Here is a 20,580-nt window from a genome sequence, read left to right on the forward strand (position 1 = left end):
TCAATGGTAACACTATTAAGGTGTGTGTGTGTGGCTGTGTGAATCACTTACTTAGTGGATAGGATATCCCTGAGCATAAGTGTGAAGGTTGTAGTTATGGTGGCAAGCCTTGTGAATCTATGAATACCGAAGAGCTCACATATGAGATTATCTCCCATTAGCTATAGGGGGTCATATATAGATTAAGTGCACTGGGAGGTTGTGCACATAGTTGGTAGTTTAGCAGGTGACTAGTGATGCGCATGATACAATGCTTAGTGGGTGATTATGTGTAGTGGAGAGAAGTTGAGAAAGAGTGATGAATGCTTCGTGCATGTTATTTAGTGGGGAGAGGAAGATGAGGCTATTTAACTTGTATAAATAAAATCAACGGTCAAGATTGTTAATAAATGAAAAACATGACCTGCACATCTCTATTTTCACTCCATTTCCAACGGGTACAGTCAAAGCTAATGTCAAAGCTAAGGAGTCCGCTGGTTGATTAGCAGACATGCTCCACCTTTACAGGCCAAATCTTGCCTCCACCACTAATAAATATCATTCAGTACCCCCATTATACACATGTATGGTGAATGATCTTGCTTAACTGCAATCTGCATGGCAACATCTAACCAGTGTGACTTAAAACGATAGCTATACCCAAATTCCCAAACTTGAAGGTATTGTATGATTGCATATTGCACAGGATTAAGGCATATGCTAAGATGATCCGAGAGCCACCCCTATTCCCCTAACCTTTGGCCAATATTCGACATGCACAGCATAATTCATACAGCTAATAGCAGCTTTCTTCTGCATTATTATCGAGGTCCTACACCTCAAAATCCTTGGTTTGCTGTTTGGACCAAAAGGATAGAACAAATGAATAAAAACTCAAATAAAAATATCCCAATTTTGTATTAAATGCGAACACTTGAGCCAAACTTCTCCGAACACTGGAGACCGTTGTCAACATTACTTGAATAATTAGTATTGCTGAATAATTTGAATATATTAGTTAATTAATGATATGATCCATTTATCCGACTTCACTCAACGCTCTCGAGCTAGTTTGTTAAAAACACGAATGTTTTCAAGATTTTTATCCACTTCTGCAAATGCATCGGAATAGAGGTATTAGAATGATTCGGCGGAAGCAGGATTGTTCATCTTTGTTTAAGTTGTCAATTTTGTATAATTTAGTATTTGGTCAATTTTAATTTGTTATTAAACTAATGTATATTAAAAGGCGAGTCTTTATGTAATTTTTCGAAAAAGGGAACAGTAATATGCGCACTTCAGAGAAATTTTGTATCGGAATAATATTTTTTGAAAGCAAAATTCACGTATTTGGCAATTATTTAAGTCAAAAAGAACAGTAATGAGTAAAAAGATAATTTCGAGATTAAGAACGCCTAATTGATCTCATTCCTTGTTCGACATTAATTTTTTAACACAAACAGTTTCAATAGAAAGAAGAAACAGTCAGAGATAGCTTTCTAGGCTAGCATTGTGCATCAGAAAAGCAGCTCATATGTTCAACTGCTCAGAGCCCAGTGCATATTTCATCATTCTAGTCTATTTTGTTTCTCTCTTTCTCTCCCCACTTGTAGACACTACAACACAAAAAACAAATATCTTTTTTTAAAAAAAGAACAACTAAGGTTTGTTGAAGAGGATCCTCAGTGATTATGCTTATAGCTGTCATCAAATTAGACAATCAGGTCTCAAAGATTTCATGCCATCATAGGATCCCACAATTCTTACCAAGATCGAAACTCAAAAACAGGGATAAGAGAGGTAAAAACATTTACGTCAAAAATCGAAATATTTTAAGAATTGAAAATAGGTGATTTGGCAGTCTATTATTCACTGCGCCTGGGCCCAAAACAAAGGCGAAGTGACTCAACATGCCTGCACAAAATCTATGCCTCGTTTGTCATCGATGACAAAATTACCCTTAATTCATGGCATTTGAATCAAAGGCATCTCAAGAGGCAAATGAAAATGCTCAAAAAAAGAAAGGAGAAAAATGCATAACTCTGGCTTCGTAGTTGATGGAATGGAACGAAGATGTCGAGATAAAGAGCCCACCCTTCCGCCATCCTTTGAGAACCGATGGCATGCTTCTGATTTATATAATGGGAATATTTGAATTAGGGTTTTACTCTACGTGAAAAGACTAAAATAATCGACTATTATTCCTGTTATTACGAGTTTACCCTTTCATCCAACGAAGTTTGAACCTTCAAACTGGGCGGCCCATTTCGTTTCAGACCAAACGGCCTATTAGATTTAAAAGTTCAAATAGAATCCCATGTTGGGCTACAAGACTTGTGGTGTCGCCCACCTCAAAGTCCCACGTTCAGAATCTATAAACGGGCTTTCACCCTAAAATTATAATATTTGGCAAAAGAGATATGTTATTCTATTTATTACTCTCTAATACCGTTTGATCAGAATGAAGATGTACATAACAATGTTAAGTGCCTAACAATGTTAAGTAGGGGAATGGATAGAAAAAATTACAGAAGATTAAGTGGTAAAAAAAAAAAAACAGGTGTAAATGATTCAAAGCAATACCATAAGGGATTTTTTGATTTTTTTCCAATTTAAAATGACCTTTATCGGTACCAATTATGTTATGACTTATGAGATGAGATATTTGACACTTAAAATTATTTTTATTAATTGTGTGGTATATTTCATAGTTTATTTATTGTCTTCTGAAATAAACAAAAACAATAATTAATACTAAGAAGCTATTAATTTAAGCTGTTTTAGATTTGATTGAATTGGGTCTGAATTTAGAACTAGAACGATTATATGATAAAAAAAATTTAAAAAATGTAGAAAAAACTGATATAAATGAATTTAAAGACTTGTCTCTTCAAAAGTAATCTATGTCAATTCTCAAACACCCAAAACGATACAGCTCACTTAGCTTGTGAGTTATCATACACGAGTCTTATGTGAAAACTTTGTAACGGGGGACTTTCTTTTCTTTCCCGTTTTGAGGAAGCACAGTCTAGGTGAGAGTAATAAATGTCATTAATCCATGACATACATCCACATTGACAGTCATATTTAGCATGAAATTATGCATAGCAAAGTGATGAGTTTTTGAAGGAAAAATCAATAATGCTTACACAATTGCCCACTCAGCCTTGGGGTATAGCAATTGTGTCAAGCATACAGCTATTACTCTCCATGCAGCAGGTCTTCAACCGAGAAACAGTGTAGAGAAGATGATAGCTTGGTCTTGTCCTCCGTTAGGATGGGTTAAACTTAATGTTGATGGAGCTAGAGCTGGTAATGGGAACAGATCAGGATGTGGTGGTGTTATTCGTGACCCGTCCGGAGCTTGGATTATCGATTTTTGCAAGAATTTGGGGCTAGGTACTGTTTTGCATGCAGAATTATGGACTTGTTTGGAAGGTTTGCGTTTAGCTTGGGAAAAAGGATTTAGAAAAGTGTGGCTGGAAGGAGATTCCCTCTCAGCCCAACAGATTATATCTAATGGGTGTCATCAGGATCACCCTTCGTCGAACTTGGTGCAACGTATTAGAGGAATGTTGCAAAGATGCTGGCAGGTGCAGATTTCTCATGTCCATCGTGAAGGAAACAAAGTAGCTGATTTCTTAGCTTCACATGCGTATAGCTTTCCATGGGATGTGCAAGTCTTTGATGACCCTCCTCCTGGCTGTCTTCAAAGTTTATACAGCGACACTGTAGGTGTTCGCTGGGCTAGGTTCTGTACTTAGGCTTTTTTGCTGTGTTTTTTCATTTCCATTATCTTTCAAAAAAAAAAAAAAAAGTGTTACAAAGTGTTTTTTTTTCTTAAAAAAATATTTATATCGGTTTATTGCTTTGCAACTAGTCTGAGTCGGGACAGATATAAGATTAAGGCTTTAAATCCCTTTCAAATATGATACTAGGAAGTATCGAACATATACTCTCACCCCCACATACTTAGCTCTCATACGCTAATTAAATTACCACCATTTAGTAGTGTTACAAAGTTCTAGTAATACAGTTGTTTGATCCATCATCTAGGGTCGTTTGGTACGAGAGATTTTTAAGGATTCTCGGAAAATTGAATTTTTCTAAATTTTAAATTTTTGGATATCATCGTAAATTGAATGTAAAAATTATATTTTTGAAAATTGAGATTCCCAGACAAAAAAAAAATTCTCATGTACCAAACGCTCGTTAGACCAAAAAAATTCCAGTTTGGTGAGTGCCAAAAAATATTTATTGTTGAGGGGTGGTCAATAACATCACCCCACCCCATGCGACATTAATTTTTTCAATATCTTTTTATATATAAATGGTCAATCAGGAAGTAGCAGTGTAGCACTATGGGTGTCCATGGTCCAGCTGAATCGATTTTTTTTGAAAAATCGAACTAAATTAGTTTAAACAGTTTTGTTCGAAAATTGTTCGGGTCAATTCAAAACCGATTTGGTTCAATTCGGAATTAGTTCGGTTCAGAAACAGTTCTGACCGGTTCTATTCTGAAAAGAAAAAAATTTAAAAAATTAAAATAAAAAAAATCAATTTGGTTCGGATAAAAAATAATTCGGTTCATGAACTGATTTTTAAAAATCGATTATTTTAAATGCAGTTTGATTTGGTTCATCATTCAGTTCAATTTTTTGATTATTTTACACATCCCTAAGTGGCACTCAGGTGACATATTCCATTAACCTTTCTATAAAATATTCATTATTAACTCATTTCAAATATTAAATAATTAAAATTATTAATTATAATATTAATAATTATCAATCAATACTAAATCACTAACACTTATAATTAATCGTTAATGAAAATTTTACATAAATCCATTAACTTATTTAATTGATTTTTAAACAAAAGGTATTTAATAATTTTAATAATATTCGTATAATTCTTTTATAATTTAACTCCAAACAGATATTTAATATTTATGGATTCTTACAAATTTTTAGACCCAACATTTAATTGTTCCTTTTTACTATTTCTTAAAAAAATTGCAACAACAAAAAGGGTTTCTTATAATTAATTAATTGATAATTTAGAAAACAAAATTAAATCTATTAATTGTTTATTATGGATCTGAGCCTCTCGTGTGAAAATTCGCATGATCATGTCATGTGAGTAATCATAACCATACAAAGGTGGATCAATGATAATAAAGGAGAAAAGAAAAAAATGTTAAAATAAGTAGTTACGAAATCATAACCGTTGATTTCTCTTTGTATGGTTGTGATCTTTCTACATGACCATATCATCCATTTCCTTTATTGATTTACACACAAGTTTTACCCATTATTTGATTATAAGAATACACATTTAAACATCAACGATAATCAATTAATGGGTTTATACAAAATTTTCATTACCAAATAATTAATAATTATATATTGATTTATAATTTTAATTATTTAGTATATGAAATAAGTTAGAGGGGAATATGAATATTTTATAAAAAGGATAATGAAAAAATTCATTGTTTCTTTAGATAAAAAAAATTTGCGCAATTTGATTGGCCTGTACTTTTTTTATATGAAATATGAAAAAATATAAAAAAAAAAAATGTCGCATGAGGTGACATTGACCACCTAAACGGTAGTTGGTTTCTGAAAAAACCTCAAACTCAAGTTTTTTTTTTTTTTATCTAATAATCAGGTGATTTTAGAAAGAAAAAAATGGGTATTTGATGAGTATCTTTTTTTAATTTCTTTTCTTCTTAAGAGAATAAATTTAATCAAATATATTTTTGGATAAAATTTTATTATAGAAAAATTATCATGAATAACAAAAAGTTGAAAATTCCCAGAAAAAATTATAAATAACTTTATGAAACAATTTGTTTTTAATTTGAGTTTTAAAAAAATATTTGAAGCTAAAAATTTCATATAATCATGAAATAACTTTTAATTTTTTTTAAAGTCTTATTTTTAACATTAATTTCAAGATAATTTTTAGCTTAAAAAAATTATTAAAGGTTTGATTATTTTTAAGCTAAATGCTTAATTGGTAACATTAAAAGTTTGATATCTTGATTGAATTATTATAAAAATTTAAGTGTTCAATTTTATTTTTTTCACTTGCGTTAAACCTAAGGGGGTTCACGCATTAAGGAAGTGAGTTTTCTTTTATGATTACTCAAATCCGAAACTCAATACTCTTGTGACATAAAATTCCCAAAGAATGTACCTAAAGTCCAAAATAACGTGGAGAGCGTGTCCTTAAAGTTATTCGTTATAGATTTTAGTCTGGAATAACATGAAAATTAATCAAAAATAACGTTCAATGGGACATATACACTTTATTACAAGATTATATCCTTTAAAAGGATAGATGATTTTTCCTTATTACAATATATAAAACTATGGAAAAAAAAATCTTTTGCAGCTCATTTCAAAATTCTCAAATTAAAATAACATTTATATCTTATCAAGTAACTTCAGACATATAAATATGAATTAAAAATTATTATTTAGTTAAAAATTTCACCTCTTAGTAATCTATACTTAATGTAATGTTTCTAATCATTATGTTCAAAATGTCCAAGTAAGTTTTAATGAAATATATTTAAAAATATTTTCTTGTTTATTTAATTTCTATCGGTCATTACTTTTTTATATCATTTTATACGGATAAATATTTACAATCTCTCTCGCTTGTAATTTTTTATAACAAAATCTTAACTATTAATTTCTGTTAATCTGATAGTTATATTTATTAAAAATTAATAATTAATTAATAAATATGACTTAATAAATTATAATCGTTAGATTAACAAAAATTAACAATTAAAATTTAGTTGTAATAGATTATAAAAATAAAAAATTTGTAAATATAACCTCTTTCTTCAGTTTTATGTTTTATTTTCTCAAGACATCAAGCTTTTCTATTTTTGCCCAATAACAAAAATTGATTAACTTATTTTGCCGAAAAATTAAAATAAAATTTAATCGAATGCTGAGATTTCTTTGAGCACAAATATTGGTTGGGGGGTGTTATCAATGAAATATTAAAAATTGATAAAAAGAAAAAATAAAATGAACAGAATGCTAACATTTCGGTGAACATCTATTTATTTAGAAGAAAAGAACCGAGTGGGATGATATGTTGATATACAAACAAAAAAGAGAAAAGTTCAAACCTATTATAACGTGTTAGAAAATACAGCCGCGTGGAACGGTCCAAACCGTCAAGTCAACTTACAAGCCATTGATATTGTACGGCGTTTTTAAGTACCAAAAAAATTAAAAAATGATGCAACGTTTCAAAAAATTTAAAAACTACAAATAAACATTTTTTAAAGATTTTTTTATCGTAAAATGATAAAAAAATATATATTTTTTTACTAGAGAACTGAAATTACTTTCAAAAAGTTTATAATTTTAATTCTTTAAATTTATTAAAAAATACATTGAATGCTCTTATATAAAGTATTTTTTTATCACAAGTTTAATCTTTGCAATATATGAATTACTCTTCAGAAGTTGATTAATATAGTTTAAAATCCTGAAGTAAGTTGTTATTACACTCGAAAATGTACTAATATAGATTTTTTTTCTTCAAAACATGAAATAAATCATGAATTGTAGGGAGGTGAGGTGAACATTCGAATATCGAAACATTTCACATCACATAAATGGAATCAAATCCGAATGATGTCACCGCGTGCGTATTATAAGTCCCAAAATCAGAGAAGCTTGCTGCCCAAGCCCTCGTGACGCTGAATCTGATTCAAAGTTTCAAACCTTTCCAAAAAGTGTGGGGCCCCAAACTCTCGGACACGAGAGAATTCGTCCACTCTATTTTTATAAAAACCAAAAACACAACCATGAACCATCTCATTTCACTTCTCATTTTCCTTAAACCTTCATAACACACAAAAAAAAAAAAAGCACTATGTGTCCTTCTGGCCGGAGCCTCCGCACCCATTCCTCCTCCTCCTCTTCCTCTTCTTCCGCCGCCACGTCGGATTTCCGACCGGCATTCGACATTCTAGACGCTGACCGAGACGGCAAAATAAGCCGCGACGACCTCCGCGCCTTCTACGCCGGGGTATACGGCGGCGTCACTGGCGGAGATGACGTCATCGGGGCAATGATGACGGTGGCGGACATCAACAAGGACGGTTTCGTGGAGTACGAGGAGTTCGAGCGCGTGGTTAACGGGAACGCGGAGAGGAGACCGTTAGGGTGTGGGGCCATGGAGGATGTGTTCAGGGTGATGGACAAGGACGGCGACGGCAGGCTCAGCCACCAGGACTTGAAGAGTTACATGGCATGGGCTGGTTTCGCCGCCACCGACGAAGACATCACCGCCATGATCAAATTCGGCGGCGGGGATCAAAACGGCGGCGTTAACTTCGATGGATTGCTTCGCATATTAGCTCTTGATGATTCCGCCTCTAATTAATTAAATTACTGCCGGTTATTATTCCATAAATATATATATATATATATATATATATATATATATATATATTTTTTTTTATTGGGTTTCAGATTTTGCAAAAGTTTGAATAATTGATTATAATGAACCCAAAATCATGTAATGTGAGCCATTCCAAAATGGTGTTGGATTATTATGTAAGTCTCGGTGGTTTATAATTTGTGTAATCAAGGAGTGAGGAACAATCTTTTTTTGTTTTTTAGCGAAGGCCGGAGAGGCATATTCGGTATCTGTGGTTTATAATACAAGAAGGTTTTTAGCTGGCAGAGACCAAGCCTTTGGGTATCACGTTCTAATATTTGCTTTGCTTTGCTTATCACCGCATGTGTGTGTGTGTGTGTTGTGAAAGGTGAATTGTAGTACACCTTTCGATGAATGATGCTCTTTTGATTGGAATAGAGACAATAATCATTAAGGTTGCAATACAAACCACTATTGGCTATAAGCCTAATAACAAGAGAAGGGGAGTTGGCATATATTGTCCTTTTTTGTTTCCCACCAATTAAAAACTTTCTACAGCTCACAAGTGATAATTAGTAAATAGTAATAATAATTTGTAGCCAAAAAACGTTTCTCTTTTTAAAATATATAATTTTGTTTCATTTTAGAATACGTACAGAAAATTATATATTTTAAAATAATAAATATTTTTCTCTAATTTGTATCAGAAATAAGCTTCAACATTTTGGATTTAATCTCATTACAATAATGTTATTTATATATTCCTTATAAATCTATGTACATCTTTCTAAATCGTAATTACAAAAAATAATATGTATAAAATAAAAAGGTAACTAGAAATAGTCGTTAATAAATAAGCATTAAAAGGTATTTAATACTTTATTCTTTAAGTAATTAGAAATCTTTATTACAAATATATATAATTGTTCATTTTATTAATGCTTTTTACATAAATCTATAATTAATTGAATATATACATATCAGCTATTCTTTAAAGTTGTTTATATAGCATTTCGTGGAAAGAAAAACTAAATTAAAATATAGAAATTCAAGAATTTATCAAAACTGTGACGTGTGCCTAAAGTCCGCAAGATGAGCTCGGCTCGGCGGAACGACCCACCTGCAGGTAGAACGGAGCGGAACGGACTGAGTTTTACAATTCACTTTCAAAAGCGGGGCAGGCATGTGAGCTAATTTTTGACTGATTGATGGCGAAAAATGGTCAGTGTAAAACATATTCGGGCCAGCGAACCAACTAGCCCCGCCCGCCAAACTAGTCGGGCCGAGGTTTTTAGCCCATTTTCAAAAGCAAGACAGGGCGAACTGCTCACTTTGCCACTTTTAAGTGTGATTTTCTTATTACTATGTGAAGATATTTTATTTGACACCCTTTTTAGAAATCATGACTCAAAAATTAAATCTATTATTTTTTAAATAGGTGAAATTCTTGGGTCTAATTGAATCATTACTAGACCAATTCAGTACTACTGTCATACTGAAAACTGGATATGACAATAATTCAAAATAAAATTACAAACTACGTTTTTTTTAGAGAAAAATGTTTCTGAGTTAATGCAGATAAGTTATCTGCTTTTATTCTCAAAACGAAATCGTTTTGGCATTGAAATCTTAAAAAATTATAAATAAAAAGACTACTATAACGCTGAAATAAATTAAATTTCAAAAACAACATGATTTCTGCCACAAAACGACGTCGTATTGAACTTACTGCAAATAACTTATCTACAGCAGAAAAAGCGAACATTTTATATATATATATATATATATATATATATATATATATATATATATATATATATATATATATGAGACAGGATCAACTTATACCAGTGTAAGATTAATAACTCTTACACTCAATCTTAACCGTTGATTTCCGTCCATCAAACGACTGTAATTAATTATATTATTCTCATTAAATAATTATTAATTATAACCGTTAGATATGCAAAAATCAATGGTTAAGATTGAGTGTAAGAGTAATAACTCTTACACCGGTGTAAGAAGATCCTGGTCCTATATAGTTTTACAGACTATGTATTTTACATTTTCAGTACTACCATCATAAAGCTAAGTTAACTTAAAACGTTAATTAAACCTAATTCAAAAGTGCAGTGTAATTTAAACTCAATTTAATTAACTTTAAATAAGGTCGAATTATAAGTAGCTTAGATTCTAAAAACTCAGAATCGTGATTTAACAAACGACAACGGATCTGAAGAAAGATTGCAGTAGAGTTAGTTATGCTCGTCTCTTTCGGCTGCTCATTGTTATTTCTAGCAGATAAATAAAGAAAAGAAAAAGTTTGGCTACTCATTGATAAAAGATTAAACCATGTGATGTTTTTGACGTTTTCACTTTTGTAAACTGATAAAAATTACAGACCATATAATTATAGGGGAAAAAATTGTCCTTTTAATAGAAATAATCTTGTATTCTTTTAATGTTTAATATATCTTACTGGTAAGATATAATTATAATATAACCCCCCGCCCGCCCGCCCGATTCTAAGTCACTTGTGATGTGAAAAAAAAAATTCATATTATAACTATATCTTACACACAATGTTAAAAACTAAAAAAATAGAACTTGTATTCTTTAAAAGAATAGAAACTTGACCCATAATTAAAAGAGAATAACATATGTCATTAGTTACACACTTTTGATTATTTAATATTTATTTATTTAAAAAATAAACATAATAAAACCTAACAAAACCCCTACCATTAACTTGAGTCCAAATTGGCAGAAAAGCAATCACGGTAAACAGCATCAGTGTATTGTCAGTTACGAGAATTAAGTGATAGTTGAGATTTGGATGATCTGTCAACTATTATACTTTGCTTTACAAACTGTTGTATGCATCTCAATCTAGTGAGCTATCTATTTGGTGCATCACAACCTAAAAAGAGATCCCAACTATTTTGTTTTTAACCAAGATGCAGGAGCTAGGTTGCTTCATTGTACATGAATGGCTGAAAGCACATATTGTTGCATCAGGCAAAAGAGATGTTAGATTTTAGTAACACACAACTGACAATGATACCGGCTTAGAAAATATTGCAAGTTCTAAACTGCTATAATATGTGGCATTGGCGAGAAATGATAGCAATCTAAACGGAACTGAAGGGAGGGGTCTATGGAGATAATCCTCAATCCAACAACAGGCACCATACCGGCCCCAAACCACTGAAAAGCACTACGTGACATTTCGGTCAAATTATACAAAATTATTTATGATTAAATTAATGCATCTACATTCATGGTAAAAAAAACTGAGATCATTCAAAGGCCCTTCCAAAATAATACCCGATCAAAATCCTTAGATGCATTCTACTTTCATCTAGCAAGTTGATGTCTGATCACTTCTCGCTTTTCATCCAACACAAATTTGGCCCTTGAAAAGTGACTGCTGCTGAAGAAGGGTTTCAGATCATAAATTTCATGCTCTCGAGCCTGCTTAATGTTAAACAAACAGAGTTGAGCCACTACAATCTTAGTTCGAAAACAAACAGAAGGACAAATATCATTACCTTATTGTAGAGATCCTCTAATTTGACATCAACATGCGTTAACCCTGAAGCAGATCCAGCGACAATTTCTTCGAAATGCAAAGCATTCTTTACAAGCTCCCGTAGAAGATATAGTACCAATTCATTATAGTCCTTCTTGAAAGTCATATACTTTCTAAAGCTCTGCAACAGTGAGCTCATTGTTTAGGCGAAGGCATTTGTCTATACAAATTTCACAAATTCTAAACATATTTACTATTGCAAATCGGTAGGCACTTTTTTTTTAAAAAAAAAAGAATGCAAAAAAAAGGTAAAATAAGATGCCAGGGAATATCTGGATTTAATAGAACTCCGTGTTAGGCCTAGAATATCTTTCTATACCTTTTGCAGAGCTTTCTGCACCCCAAATTTTTGGGTTGAAATGAATGAATCAAGTAGAACACGAATTGCCATGTCCACATCCTCTTGTGTAACATGCTGTCTGAGATGCATTCTCGCATGGGCTTCAGACATTCTTATCATTGATTCAATGTGTCTTACGGCAATGGGGACTCCTTGTCCGTGCTATACAAGAGAATAAGAGCGGCATGTTAGTGAAGCCGAAATACAAACAATAATCACAAAATTTTTAGGCGAGAGAAGAGACAGGACATTACTGAAGATTCCCTCCGCAGTTCAGCATATACATGGGTCAGTTTATCCATATCGGCTTCATGTAACCTTGGAAAAACATTCAACTTGGCATATGTAATGTACTTCTTCAGCAGATCTTGAGGAAGTATCTGCAAATAAGCCAAAAATCACGAGATATAGAAGCCACAATCTACGTACACCTAAATAAAGATTACTAGCAATAGCAGGATCTGAGTAAGGACCTCGGGATCAGCTGGCATGCCAGTTGCATAAACATCTTGGGACTCGCTCAAGGACTTATCATCTTTGTTAGCGCCCTTGGGTTGTGACTTGAAGTGGCTGTCAACTACAAACTTTGCAAGCATTTCATCAGTGACCGGATCAACCACATCCTGTAAAATCAAAGAAACCTCTCAATAAATATGAATAAGTGAAGACTATATCGAAGAAGCTATGAATTTAAACATAACCTTCACAACGCAGAGGATGTCAAAACGAGAAACAATAGGATCCGTCAATTCAACATTTTGAGAGAATGTTTTCGAGGAATCGTATCTACAAATCCAACAAAGAATTAAATTTAAGTACTCAGTAGTAGTTCCAATATCATTCAATATGTATGACAGAGAAGTTCAAGTCTCAGCTGTGACACTGATGAACAGTGATAACTTGCCCACAGAAACATGCAACCATTCATATTTGCATACCTTCCTCCAATTGGATTTGCGGCAGCAATGACGGAGCAGCGTGCCTGAAGAGATGTGACGATTCCCGCTTTTGATATGCTTATGCTCTGCTGCTCCATGGCTTCATGGATACTTACCCTGATACCATATATATAAATATAGATATCTTAATGGTCAGACACAACTGATAACTTATTCTCTTCATCCGGTGAGGGTGCGGGCTCGCAAATTGTAACTAAGAAATCAAGAATGATTACAAGATCTATTTTCTTACCTATCCTGGTCATTCATCTTGTCAAACTCATCAATAAGACAAATTCCTTTATCAGCTAGAACAAGGGCTCCCCCCTCAAGAGTCCACTCCCTTGTTATTGGATCCTTGTGAACTGCAGCTGTGAGACCCACAGCAGAAGCCCCTTTGCCGGTAGTGTATACAGCTCTCTGCCCCGTTTTTTCAACGTACCTTGCAGCAGATTTTGGTAAAATTTATTATTTATTTGATCATTATCAAAAATGGAAAATTGAGACTTTGGTAAAGTTTATACTTAAGAAATTGAGATTTTGCTGTTCCTGGATCACCGAGAAGAAGAACATTTATGTCTCCACGCAGTCGATGCTTTCCTTTAACATTTTTTTCTTGACCTCCAAACATAGCTAAAGCTATTGCAGTTTTTATGTCCTCATGACCATAGATTGATGGAGCAATAGACTTGATAATCTGAAATTCAATTTATCGAACATTACACAACAAATAACTAAATGGAAAAATAAATATACCAAAAAAATTTCTAGGACACAAACCCTTTCTCCAATTCGGGGGTCTTTGCCCAGGTTTTGAATCTCTTCTTTGTCTTCCTGGGTAAGTTTGTAGGAAGAGAAGAGGTCTTGCTTCTTCGTAACATAATTTGCCTCAACAACAGTGGCAAACACTGGAAATCCATTCTTTGTGTTTAGGGATAAGTCGAAGTTATTAGTATAAATACCTGTGACCTCCTGAAACATTTTAACAGAATATTTATATGAAAGTCATTTGTATCACCCAAGGCCAAAAAATAACAAGTCCAAGCAGAGGATGTACAATCTCTTCACCGGGGCGAGCACAGTCAATCAAATCATTCAATAGTATCACTTCTTTGTATCTTGGAAGTCGACCTGCAGGAACTATTCCTGGGCTCTCTTGGAGAGAAAGCTTTTGAAAATTCCTGTAAATTGTCTAGAGCAAGCAGAGAAGGAGAAAATGAGTTTATTTGTCTTTTCAGCAATGTTGGTTGTCAAATTATTTTGTTACAGAAGATCCAAAAAGTATTATCATTTGTGAATCAAAACAACAATACAACATCTCAATAGAACTAGCCTTACGGAGTCATTTGGCCTCGGCAAAGTGAAGGCCAATAATCAGCCCTATCTGTGTATCCAAATTCCAAAGGTTTTTAATTTCAATAACCTAACTATTAACTTCTTTAGCCAAATAGAGGAGTAAAACACAAGGATTTGAAAAGCTGTACCTGCTCAATATTGACAGTGAACGGCCCTTTTGATTGACACTCGGGACAGGATCCAACTCTCACCTCTGAATATGAACTCTGAAAAAAAGGTCCCAAAATTGCCCCGCATTTGCTACAGTCATACTTCACTTGTTGTAACTGGGGGAAAACTCCGGAGCGCCTAGTTACTACTCCCCCAATTCGGATCATTGTATTCAAGTGGATCTGCCTGCTCCAAAGAAAACAACTTTTAGTTTTTTATCCAATGGAAGAAATGGGAGGAGAATGAACTAATCCATCAGTTTGGTTTTTAATGTCACCTTATATTTCGAATCTGATCATAAACTGGTAAGTTGGTGGTGCGAACATAAATCTTCTGATGTATATTTCTATAATTTGGATGTAACTGAAAGACAACGTTTTTGGCAACATCTTCCATTACTTCTAAAACGGACTGAGGTGCATCAGCCAGCCAAATGGCGATGTTGGGATGGACATAGATAAATTGTTTGTAATCTATCTCCAAACTGCACTTATTAGCTGCAATTAACAGACACAATAACTAAGTTGATGCTGTTCATTGTCACAACTCTCAAGAATTGAAGGCCATGTTTAAAAAATATATTACCTGACACCATCTCGTTTATCAGCCGCACATATTCAAAGTCGCCGGGTTCATTTTTTGGATTAACATATGTCAGTAAGAAATCCTTGAATTTCCTGGCTATGAAGCGGCGCACTTCATCTCTTGTAACCCACTCTCTAAGTGTCCCTTGAACTCGGTACATCTCATACTCACCTTCGTCATCATATCCATCCTACATTCCATGTACACATGTTAATTGTGAAATAAAATCAAATGAATAGCTGCTAAGAATTTATTTTCTTTTTTAAAAGAAAAGAAAAAAAATTCAAAGCACACAGTACATCATCTGGATCATCCTCAGTTGGATCAGTCATTGGAACATCCTCTCTTGAGTGTCCTCCTTGTGACCTTCCAGGGGAACTTGGCATCCCATCAACATCATCATCGCTTGGTATAGGAGGCCTGGCTCGAGCCCTTTTGGAAGGCCTGTAGCTGTCATCATCTGTATCTGCAACAGAAAGTTCATAGATCAACACCAATTGTTTTCCATGTCAAAAACTTTGCTAACAATAGTAACAAACATTCAAGTGAATTTTTCTCTCTCAAGCTCCTTTAAAGTTTGTGCAGCAGTAAGTAGATCATATGCATCATATACTTACTGGCAATCAATCAATGCTTCACGTAGACTTATATTCCATCCACTACTAAAAAAAATCGAATAATTCCATCACAGGCAATGCAATCAATTTCCCCGGTGTCAATATCAATTCAATAGTTTTATTTTAAAGCACCAACAGAATAACATTGTATTTTAAAGAGCAATGAATTCTTTGATGTATAGTACACAAACAATTTTCATGGATTTGCAAAAAATTTACAGTGGTCCAGATTTAATTAATAAGATCAGTGGATTTGGCAGGACCAAATTCAATTGCCTAGAAAATTTGAAGACGAATAGGAATTCATTGTGTGCGAGCTACTACTCGAGAATAAAGGAATTAGGGACAAAATAAATGGAAAGAAAGGAAAGAGAAAAGATTACCCTGGTCGTGGAGAAGCTGAGGAAGCTTGTTGCGATTAGAAATGCGACCTTCACGTGCGTCGAGTTCATTCTCTGCAGCCCTTCGATCCTCCATGATCTGATCGAAATCCCTATCGTCCTCCAAAGTGTCATCCAGCCCAACTGATTCGAACTGGTCAGCCTCGTCCATTCTCCGATAATCACTGTTCATTCATTCGGGTAACAACAAGTTATTAGCCAACAAAAAAAGAAAAGGAATTAGGGTTTTTCTGAGAAAAATAAAAAATAGAGGACTGACTCCATGAAGTTATCATTATAAAGATCTTCTCCATCTTCTTCTTCTTCGTTAGGTTGTTCTTCTTCAGGTTCATCTCGTATGACCTCGGGATCAACGGAAGCCTCGTCGTCTTCAGAGGCACGGCTTGTGTGAGTGTGAGGAAGCTGGTCTGTGTTGAAATTAGCAGAAGGAGATGTCGGCGATGAAGGATCTGGATCTGGCGTTGATGAGGGATTTCCTGATTCCATGCTTCTCTGACTCTAATCTCTCTCACTCTCTGCTTCTTTCTCTTTCCTCTGAGACAGAAGGTATATCAAACCGTCCTTTATACGGTCCCTTCATTTGGCGGGAAAACTTTGGCGCCAATCCTCTCACTTATTGGGCTGACACGTGCTTGCCCAACCCAGTTCTCTCTCATTCTTCAGGCTGGGCCCGTTAGGGTGAGATTCTTGTTGATAAATGAATGAAGCCCATTATTATGGATTACATCTGGGTTCTCCAAGTTGTATTTGCGACATTTAATTTTTTTTAAAATTAAAATTTTATATCATTATTTAAGTTCAACTCATTAATTTTTTTTTATCTGAATAAATAAGTTCAATTTTATATTTAAGAAACAATATATAGATAATTCAAAGTACAAATTTTATAGGCTTGACATTAAAAATTTGTGAATATTTCATTTGAATTTGTATATATATGCCAAAAAATGATATTTTAGATAAGAAGAGAGCTATTGATGCTAATGATTTATATATTTTATTATTCAGAAAATTGTAATTCTTTTACATGTTCAATTATTCTTTCACTTTTTTATTTTTATATTTATTTCATCTTTTAGAAAAAAAATATGTATTAAATATTAAATTAATAAACTTTAAAATACTTTAATAAGATATTCGACAGGGAAAAAAATAACAAAGTTATAAAATATCTAAACAAGTTACAATTAAACATCATTTTTTTAAATAAGTCGAAATCAAAATTTGTATTTCACTTATTTAAATAAAATATCTAAACATAAACATCACATTGTTTCCAAAAGATAAAGCTAAGCATTAAATATTGATCATGTTTTGGCACGACTAGATCCTCATTTACACTATAATTAGATGTTGTTGCCAACGAGTTGAAAAATTACAGTTTCTATCCAAAAAAAAAAAATCACATGTTCTTCGGGTCTTTATCATAAGTGATGAAGTGAGAGCAGAATAAGATGGGTATTTCATGATAGATTAAGTGGCGGAGCCACTTGGTATCAGTTGATTTTTAAAAATGATATAGATTTTCTTTTTAAATTACGGTACCTGCTTTACATTGGCTAGGTTTTTAAAATAATATAACATTGACACTGGTTGAGTCTTTTGACAATAATTGGGTTTTTTTTTTTAACTCTACCACTAAATAGATTGATACGAGTTTAATGTATTTAGGAGGTAAATTTATTTATTTTTGAAAATATTTCAATCGGTTCATTACTTCGCAACTAATTCGATTCGAGGCGGGTTCAGGATTAAGGCTTTAAACCCCTTCCAAATGTGGTACTAGGGAGATTCGAACACATGCTATCACCCCCACCTGTTTAACTCTCATGCGCCAACTGAGCTACTACTATTTGGTAGGTAAATTTATTTCTTATACACATAAAAGTGTATGAACTCATATAAGGAGAGAAAAAATATGAATCTTACACATTTTTATGTATGCGTAATAGATCAATTTTATATTTTACAACGGAAGAAATATATATGGAGAGAGAGATCATTTGACTATAGAGTAAGACTTAAGTCTTACTCCTCATCCTAGCTGTTAATTTTCGTCTATCCAACCATTATACTTTAGGAAATCATATTAATTAGTTAATTATTAATTACACTATAAATGAATACCGTTGATTTCATCAATCAACGGCCGAGATAGAGATTAAGACTTTAGTCTTACTCTGAAGTCAAAAGAACCCTCCCCGTAGGATCCTTTGATACCGGTGTCAAATTTGAATTTTGACACCTCATCTGAGAGCCATTATATAAAAAAATAACAACGACTCTTATTTGTAAGCATGTGACACCATTGATCTTTTTTAATCTAATGGCTCCTAGATGAGGTGTCAAAACTCAAATTTGACACTGGTGTCAAAGGATCTTACCTATATATATATATATATATATATATATATATATAAGGTAGGATCATTTGACACCTCATATGGTAGTCGTTAGATAAAAAAAGATCGATGATGTCACATTCTTACAAATCAGAATCGTAGATCTTTTTTTATCTAACGACTTTAAGATGAAATGTCAAATTTCAAATTTGACACTGACGTCAAAGGATACTATATATATATATGGTAAAATCTTTTCTGCAGCCACTTTACGTACAACAACGACATGTGTATGGTTATGATTCTCCATATTTAATTCTTTCATCTTTTGTATGATTATGATTCCTGCGTTTAATGCTTTCAAGTATATATATGGCAAGTATTTGATTGATGCACCTACAGCAGCTGCAGAAATGTAAACTCATATATATATATATATATATATATATATATATACAAATTTCAAATTTGACACCTCATCTGAGAGCCATTAGATCAAAAAAGATCAACGACTTTTTGTAAGCATCTGATACCATTGATCTTTTTTGATCTAAGAGCTCTCAGATGAGGTGTCAAAGGATCCTATCTATCTATCTATATATATATATATATATATATATATATATATATATATATATATGAGGCAGGTCCTTTGATACCGGTGTCAAATTTGAAGTTTGACACCTCATCTGAGAGCCGTTAGATCAAAAAAGATCAATGGTGTCACATGCTTACAAATTAGAGTCGTTGATCTTTTTTGATCTAACGGCTCTCAGATGAGGTGTCAAACTTCAAATTTGACACCGGTGTCAAAGGATCTGCCTATATATATATATATATATATATATATATATATACGACCAACAAAAATTATGATTTTGTGAAAAGATAAAATCCTAACTTCTCTTCGTGTGAATACCGCTTTGGTTCAATTATATTAGAATCCGTCGTATATATATACACGGGTCTGGTTAGTCCGAACTCGTAACTCTCATTTCCAGATCTTAAATTGAACGCAAAATACTACTCAATTCCCGCCAATGAAAGAATACCAAACGCCTCAAAAGTTCTATTCTTCCCCTGCAGAGAAGCGTAATTGCAGATTGAAGTATGTTCCGAAGTTTAAAAAGGTACAGCATAATTCTAAACCCTTACTTTTGTCCGTCTTCCTTTTCTTTGTGTTTGATTTCTCACGTTCCTTTTTGTTTTCATCTTCTGCCAGATCAGAAACAAGCGCTTGAGTTCAGCATTTACATCCATTTCCGAAGATTCTGTTGATTTCTCTCCAATCTGTGAGGCATCATCACATGCTGATCGCAATCAAGACGTTGCAGTAAGTTTGAATCTGAATTGCATGTTTCAATTTTGAGTCAAATTTGACACGGTGCATCTGTCTACAAGTTCTTTATACTATTCAGATAATCACATTGATCGTTTTTCAAATTGAAGTTACAACTTACAAGAATTTCGACGTACTATTTATCTTTAATTATTTATTCGAAAAAATTATTAGATCCGCTAAGTAGCAGTGCTTCGATTATTAATTTGCTTATTTATAGTTAATATACGCCTCATGCTACGATTCTGGTACAAATTGCTTAGCAATCAAGCTCTATTTAGTATAATATATGTACTGTTTGGATTCCGAGAAAATAAATTAGAAATAACAAGTGTAGTGGAGGCCTCAACTGATTCAAATGATTATCAGACCTTGTTGTTGGAAGAATCTTCGTTAAAAACCCTGCTTTCATATGATATAATGCCGTCCAAAAAGATCGCCAAGGAAGTAGAAATTAATGCCACTAATTGTTTGGGTGCCTATGAGTTGGATAGAGCTATGTTCACTTCCATGGAGGCGG

General features: G+C 33.2%; 2 protein-coding genes and 2 non-coding genes across 4 annotated transcripts; 1 reads left to right on the forward strand and 3 right to left on the reverse strand.

Annotated features, from left to right (window-relative positions):
- Positions 1-1,461: 1,461 nt before the first annotated feature.
- LOC133294573 (small nucleolar RNA snoR118) lies at positions 1,462-1,555 on the reverse strand. The gene has a single exon (XR_009749230.1). It is a non-coding gene; the product is annotated as a small nucleolar RNA snoR118 (small nucleolar RNA).
- A 102-nt stretch (positions 1,556-1,657) lies between these two features.
- LOC133294570 (small nucleolar RNA R66) lies at positions 1,658-1,731 on the reverse strand. Its single transcript, XR_009749227.1, has one exon. It is a non-coding gene; the product is annotated as a small nucleolar RNA R66 (small nucleolar RNA).
- A 6,066-nt stretch (positions 1,732-7,797) lies between these two features.
- LOC133294542 (calcium-binding protein CP1) lies at positions 7,798-8,732 on the forward strand. The gene has a single exon (XM_061493230.1). The coding sequence runs from the start codon at positions 7,891-7,893 to the stop codon at positions 8,401-8,403; it is 513 nt and encodes a 170-aa protein (XP_061349214.1). The 5' UTR covers positions 7,798-7,890; the 3' UTR covers positions 8,404-8,732.
- A 2,923-nt stretch (positions 8,733-11,655) lies between these two features.
- On the reverse strand, positions 11,656-16,865 carry LOC133294545 (DNA replication licensing factor MCM2). Its single transcript, XM_061493233.1, has 17 exons — positions 16,639-16,865; positions 16,362-16,543; positions 15,661-15,827; positions 15,362-15,551; positions 15,054-15,273; positions 14,755-14,962; positions 14,328-14,462; positions 14,051-14,242; positions 13,795-13,967; positions 13,524-13,712; positions 13,271-13,387; positions 13,034-13,118; positions 12,806-12,955; positions 12,587-12,712; positions 12,312-12,494; positions 11,952-12,113; positions 11,656-11,874 (listed from the first exon to the last, which is right to left on the reverse strand). Exons 1-17 carry the CDS (start codon positions 16,863-16,865, stop codon positions 11,758-11,760), a joined length of 2,823 nt encoding a protein of 940 aa, XP_061349217.1. The 3' UTR covers positions 11,656-11,757.
- Positions 16,866-20,580: the final 3,715 nt, after the last annotated feature.

This window comes from Gastrolobium bilobum, unplaced genomic scaffold (assembly GCF_033153095.1).
Source record: "Gastrolobium bilobum isolate Gb01-03AN ecotype WA unplaced genomic scaffold, APGP_CSIRO_Gbil_v1 utg5188, whole genome shotgun sequence".
In the NCBI taxonomy this organism is placed as follows: Eukaryota; Viridiplantae; Streptophyta; class Magnoliopsida; order Fabales; family Fabaceae; genus Gastrolobium; species Gastrolobium bilobum.

What these genes read in the sequence shown, in the direction of transcription:
- LOC133294542 (XM_061493230.1), top strand. Translation starts at nt 7,891, where the DNA reads ATGTGTCCTTCTGGCCGGAGCCTCCGCACCCATTCCTCCTCCTCCTCT.
- LOC133294545 (XM_061493233.1), bottom strand. Translation starts at nt 16,865, where the DNA reads ATGGAATCAGGAAATCCCTCATCAACGCCAGATCCAGATCCTTCATCG. An exon ending in TATAATGATAACTTCATGGA is followed by an intron (nt 16,544 to 16,638) that starts GTCAGTCCTCTA and finishes ATGAATGAACAG; the next exon opens with TGATTATCGGAGAATGGACG. An exon ending in TGCAGAAAGCTCTGCAAAAG is followed by an intron (nt 12,114 to 12,311) that starts GTATAGAAAGAT and finishes TCACTGTTGCAG; the next exon opens with AGCTTTAGAAAGTATATGAC.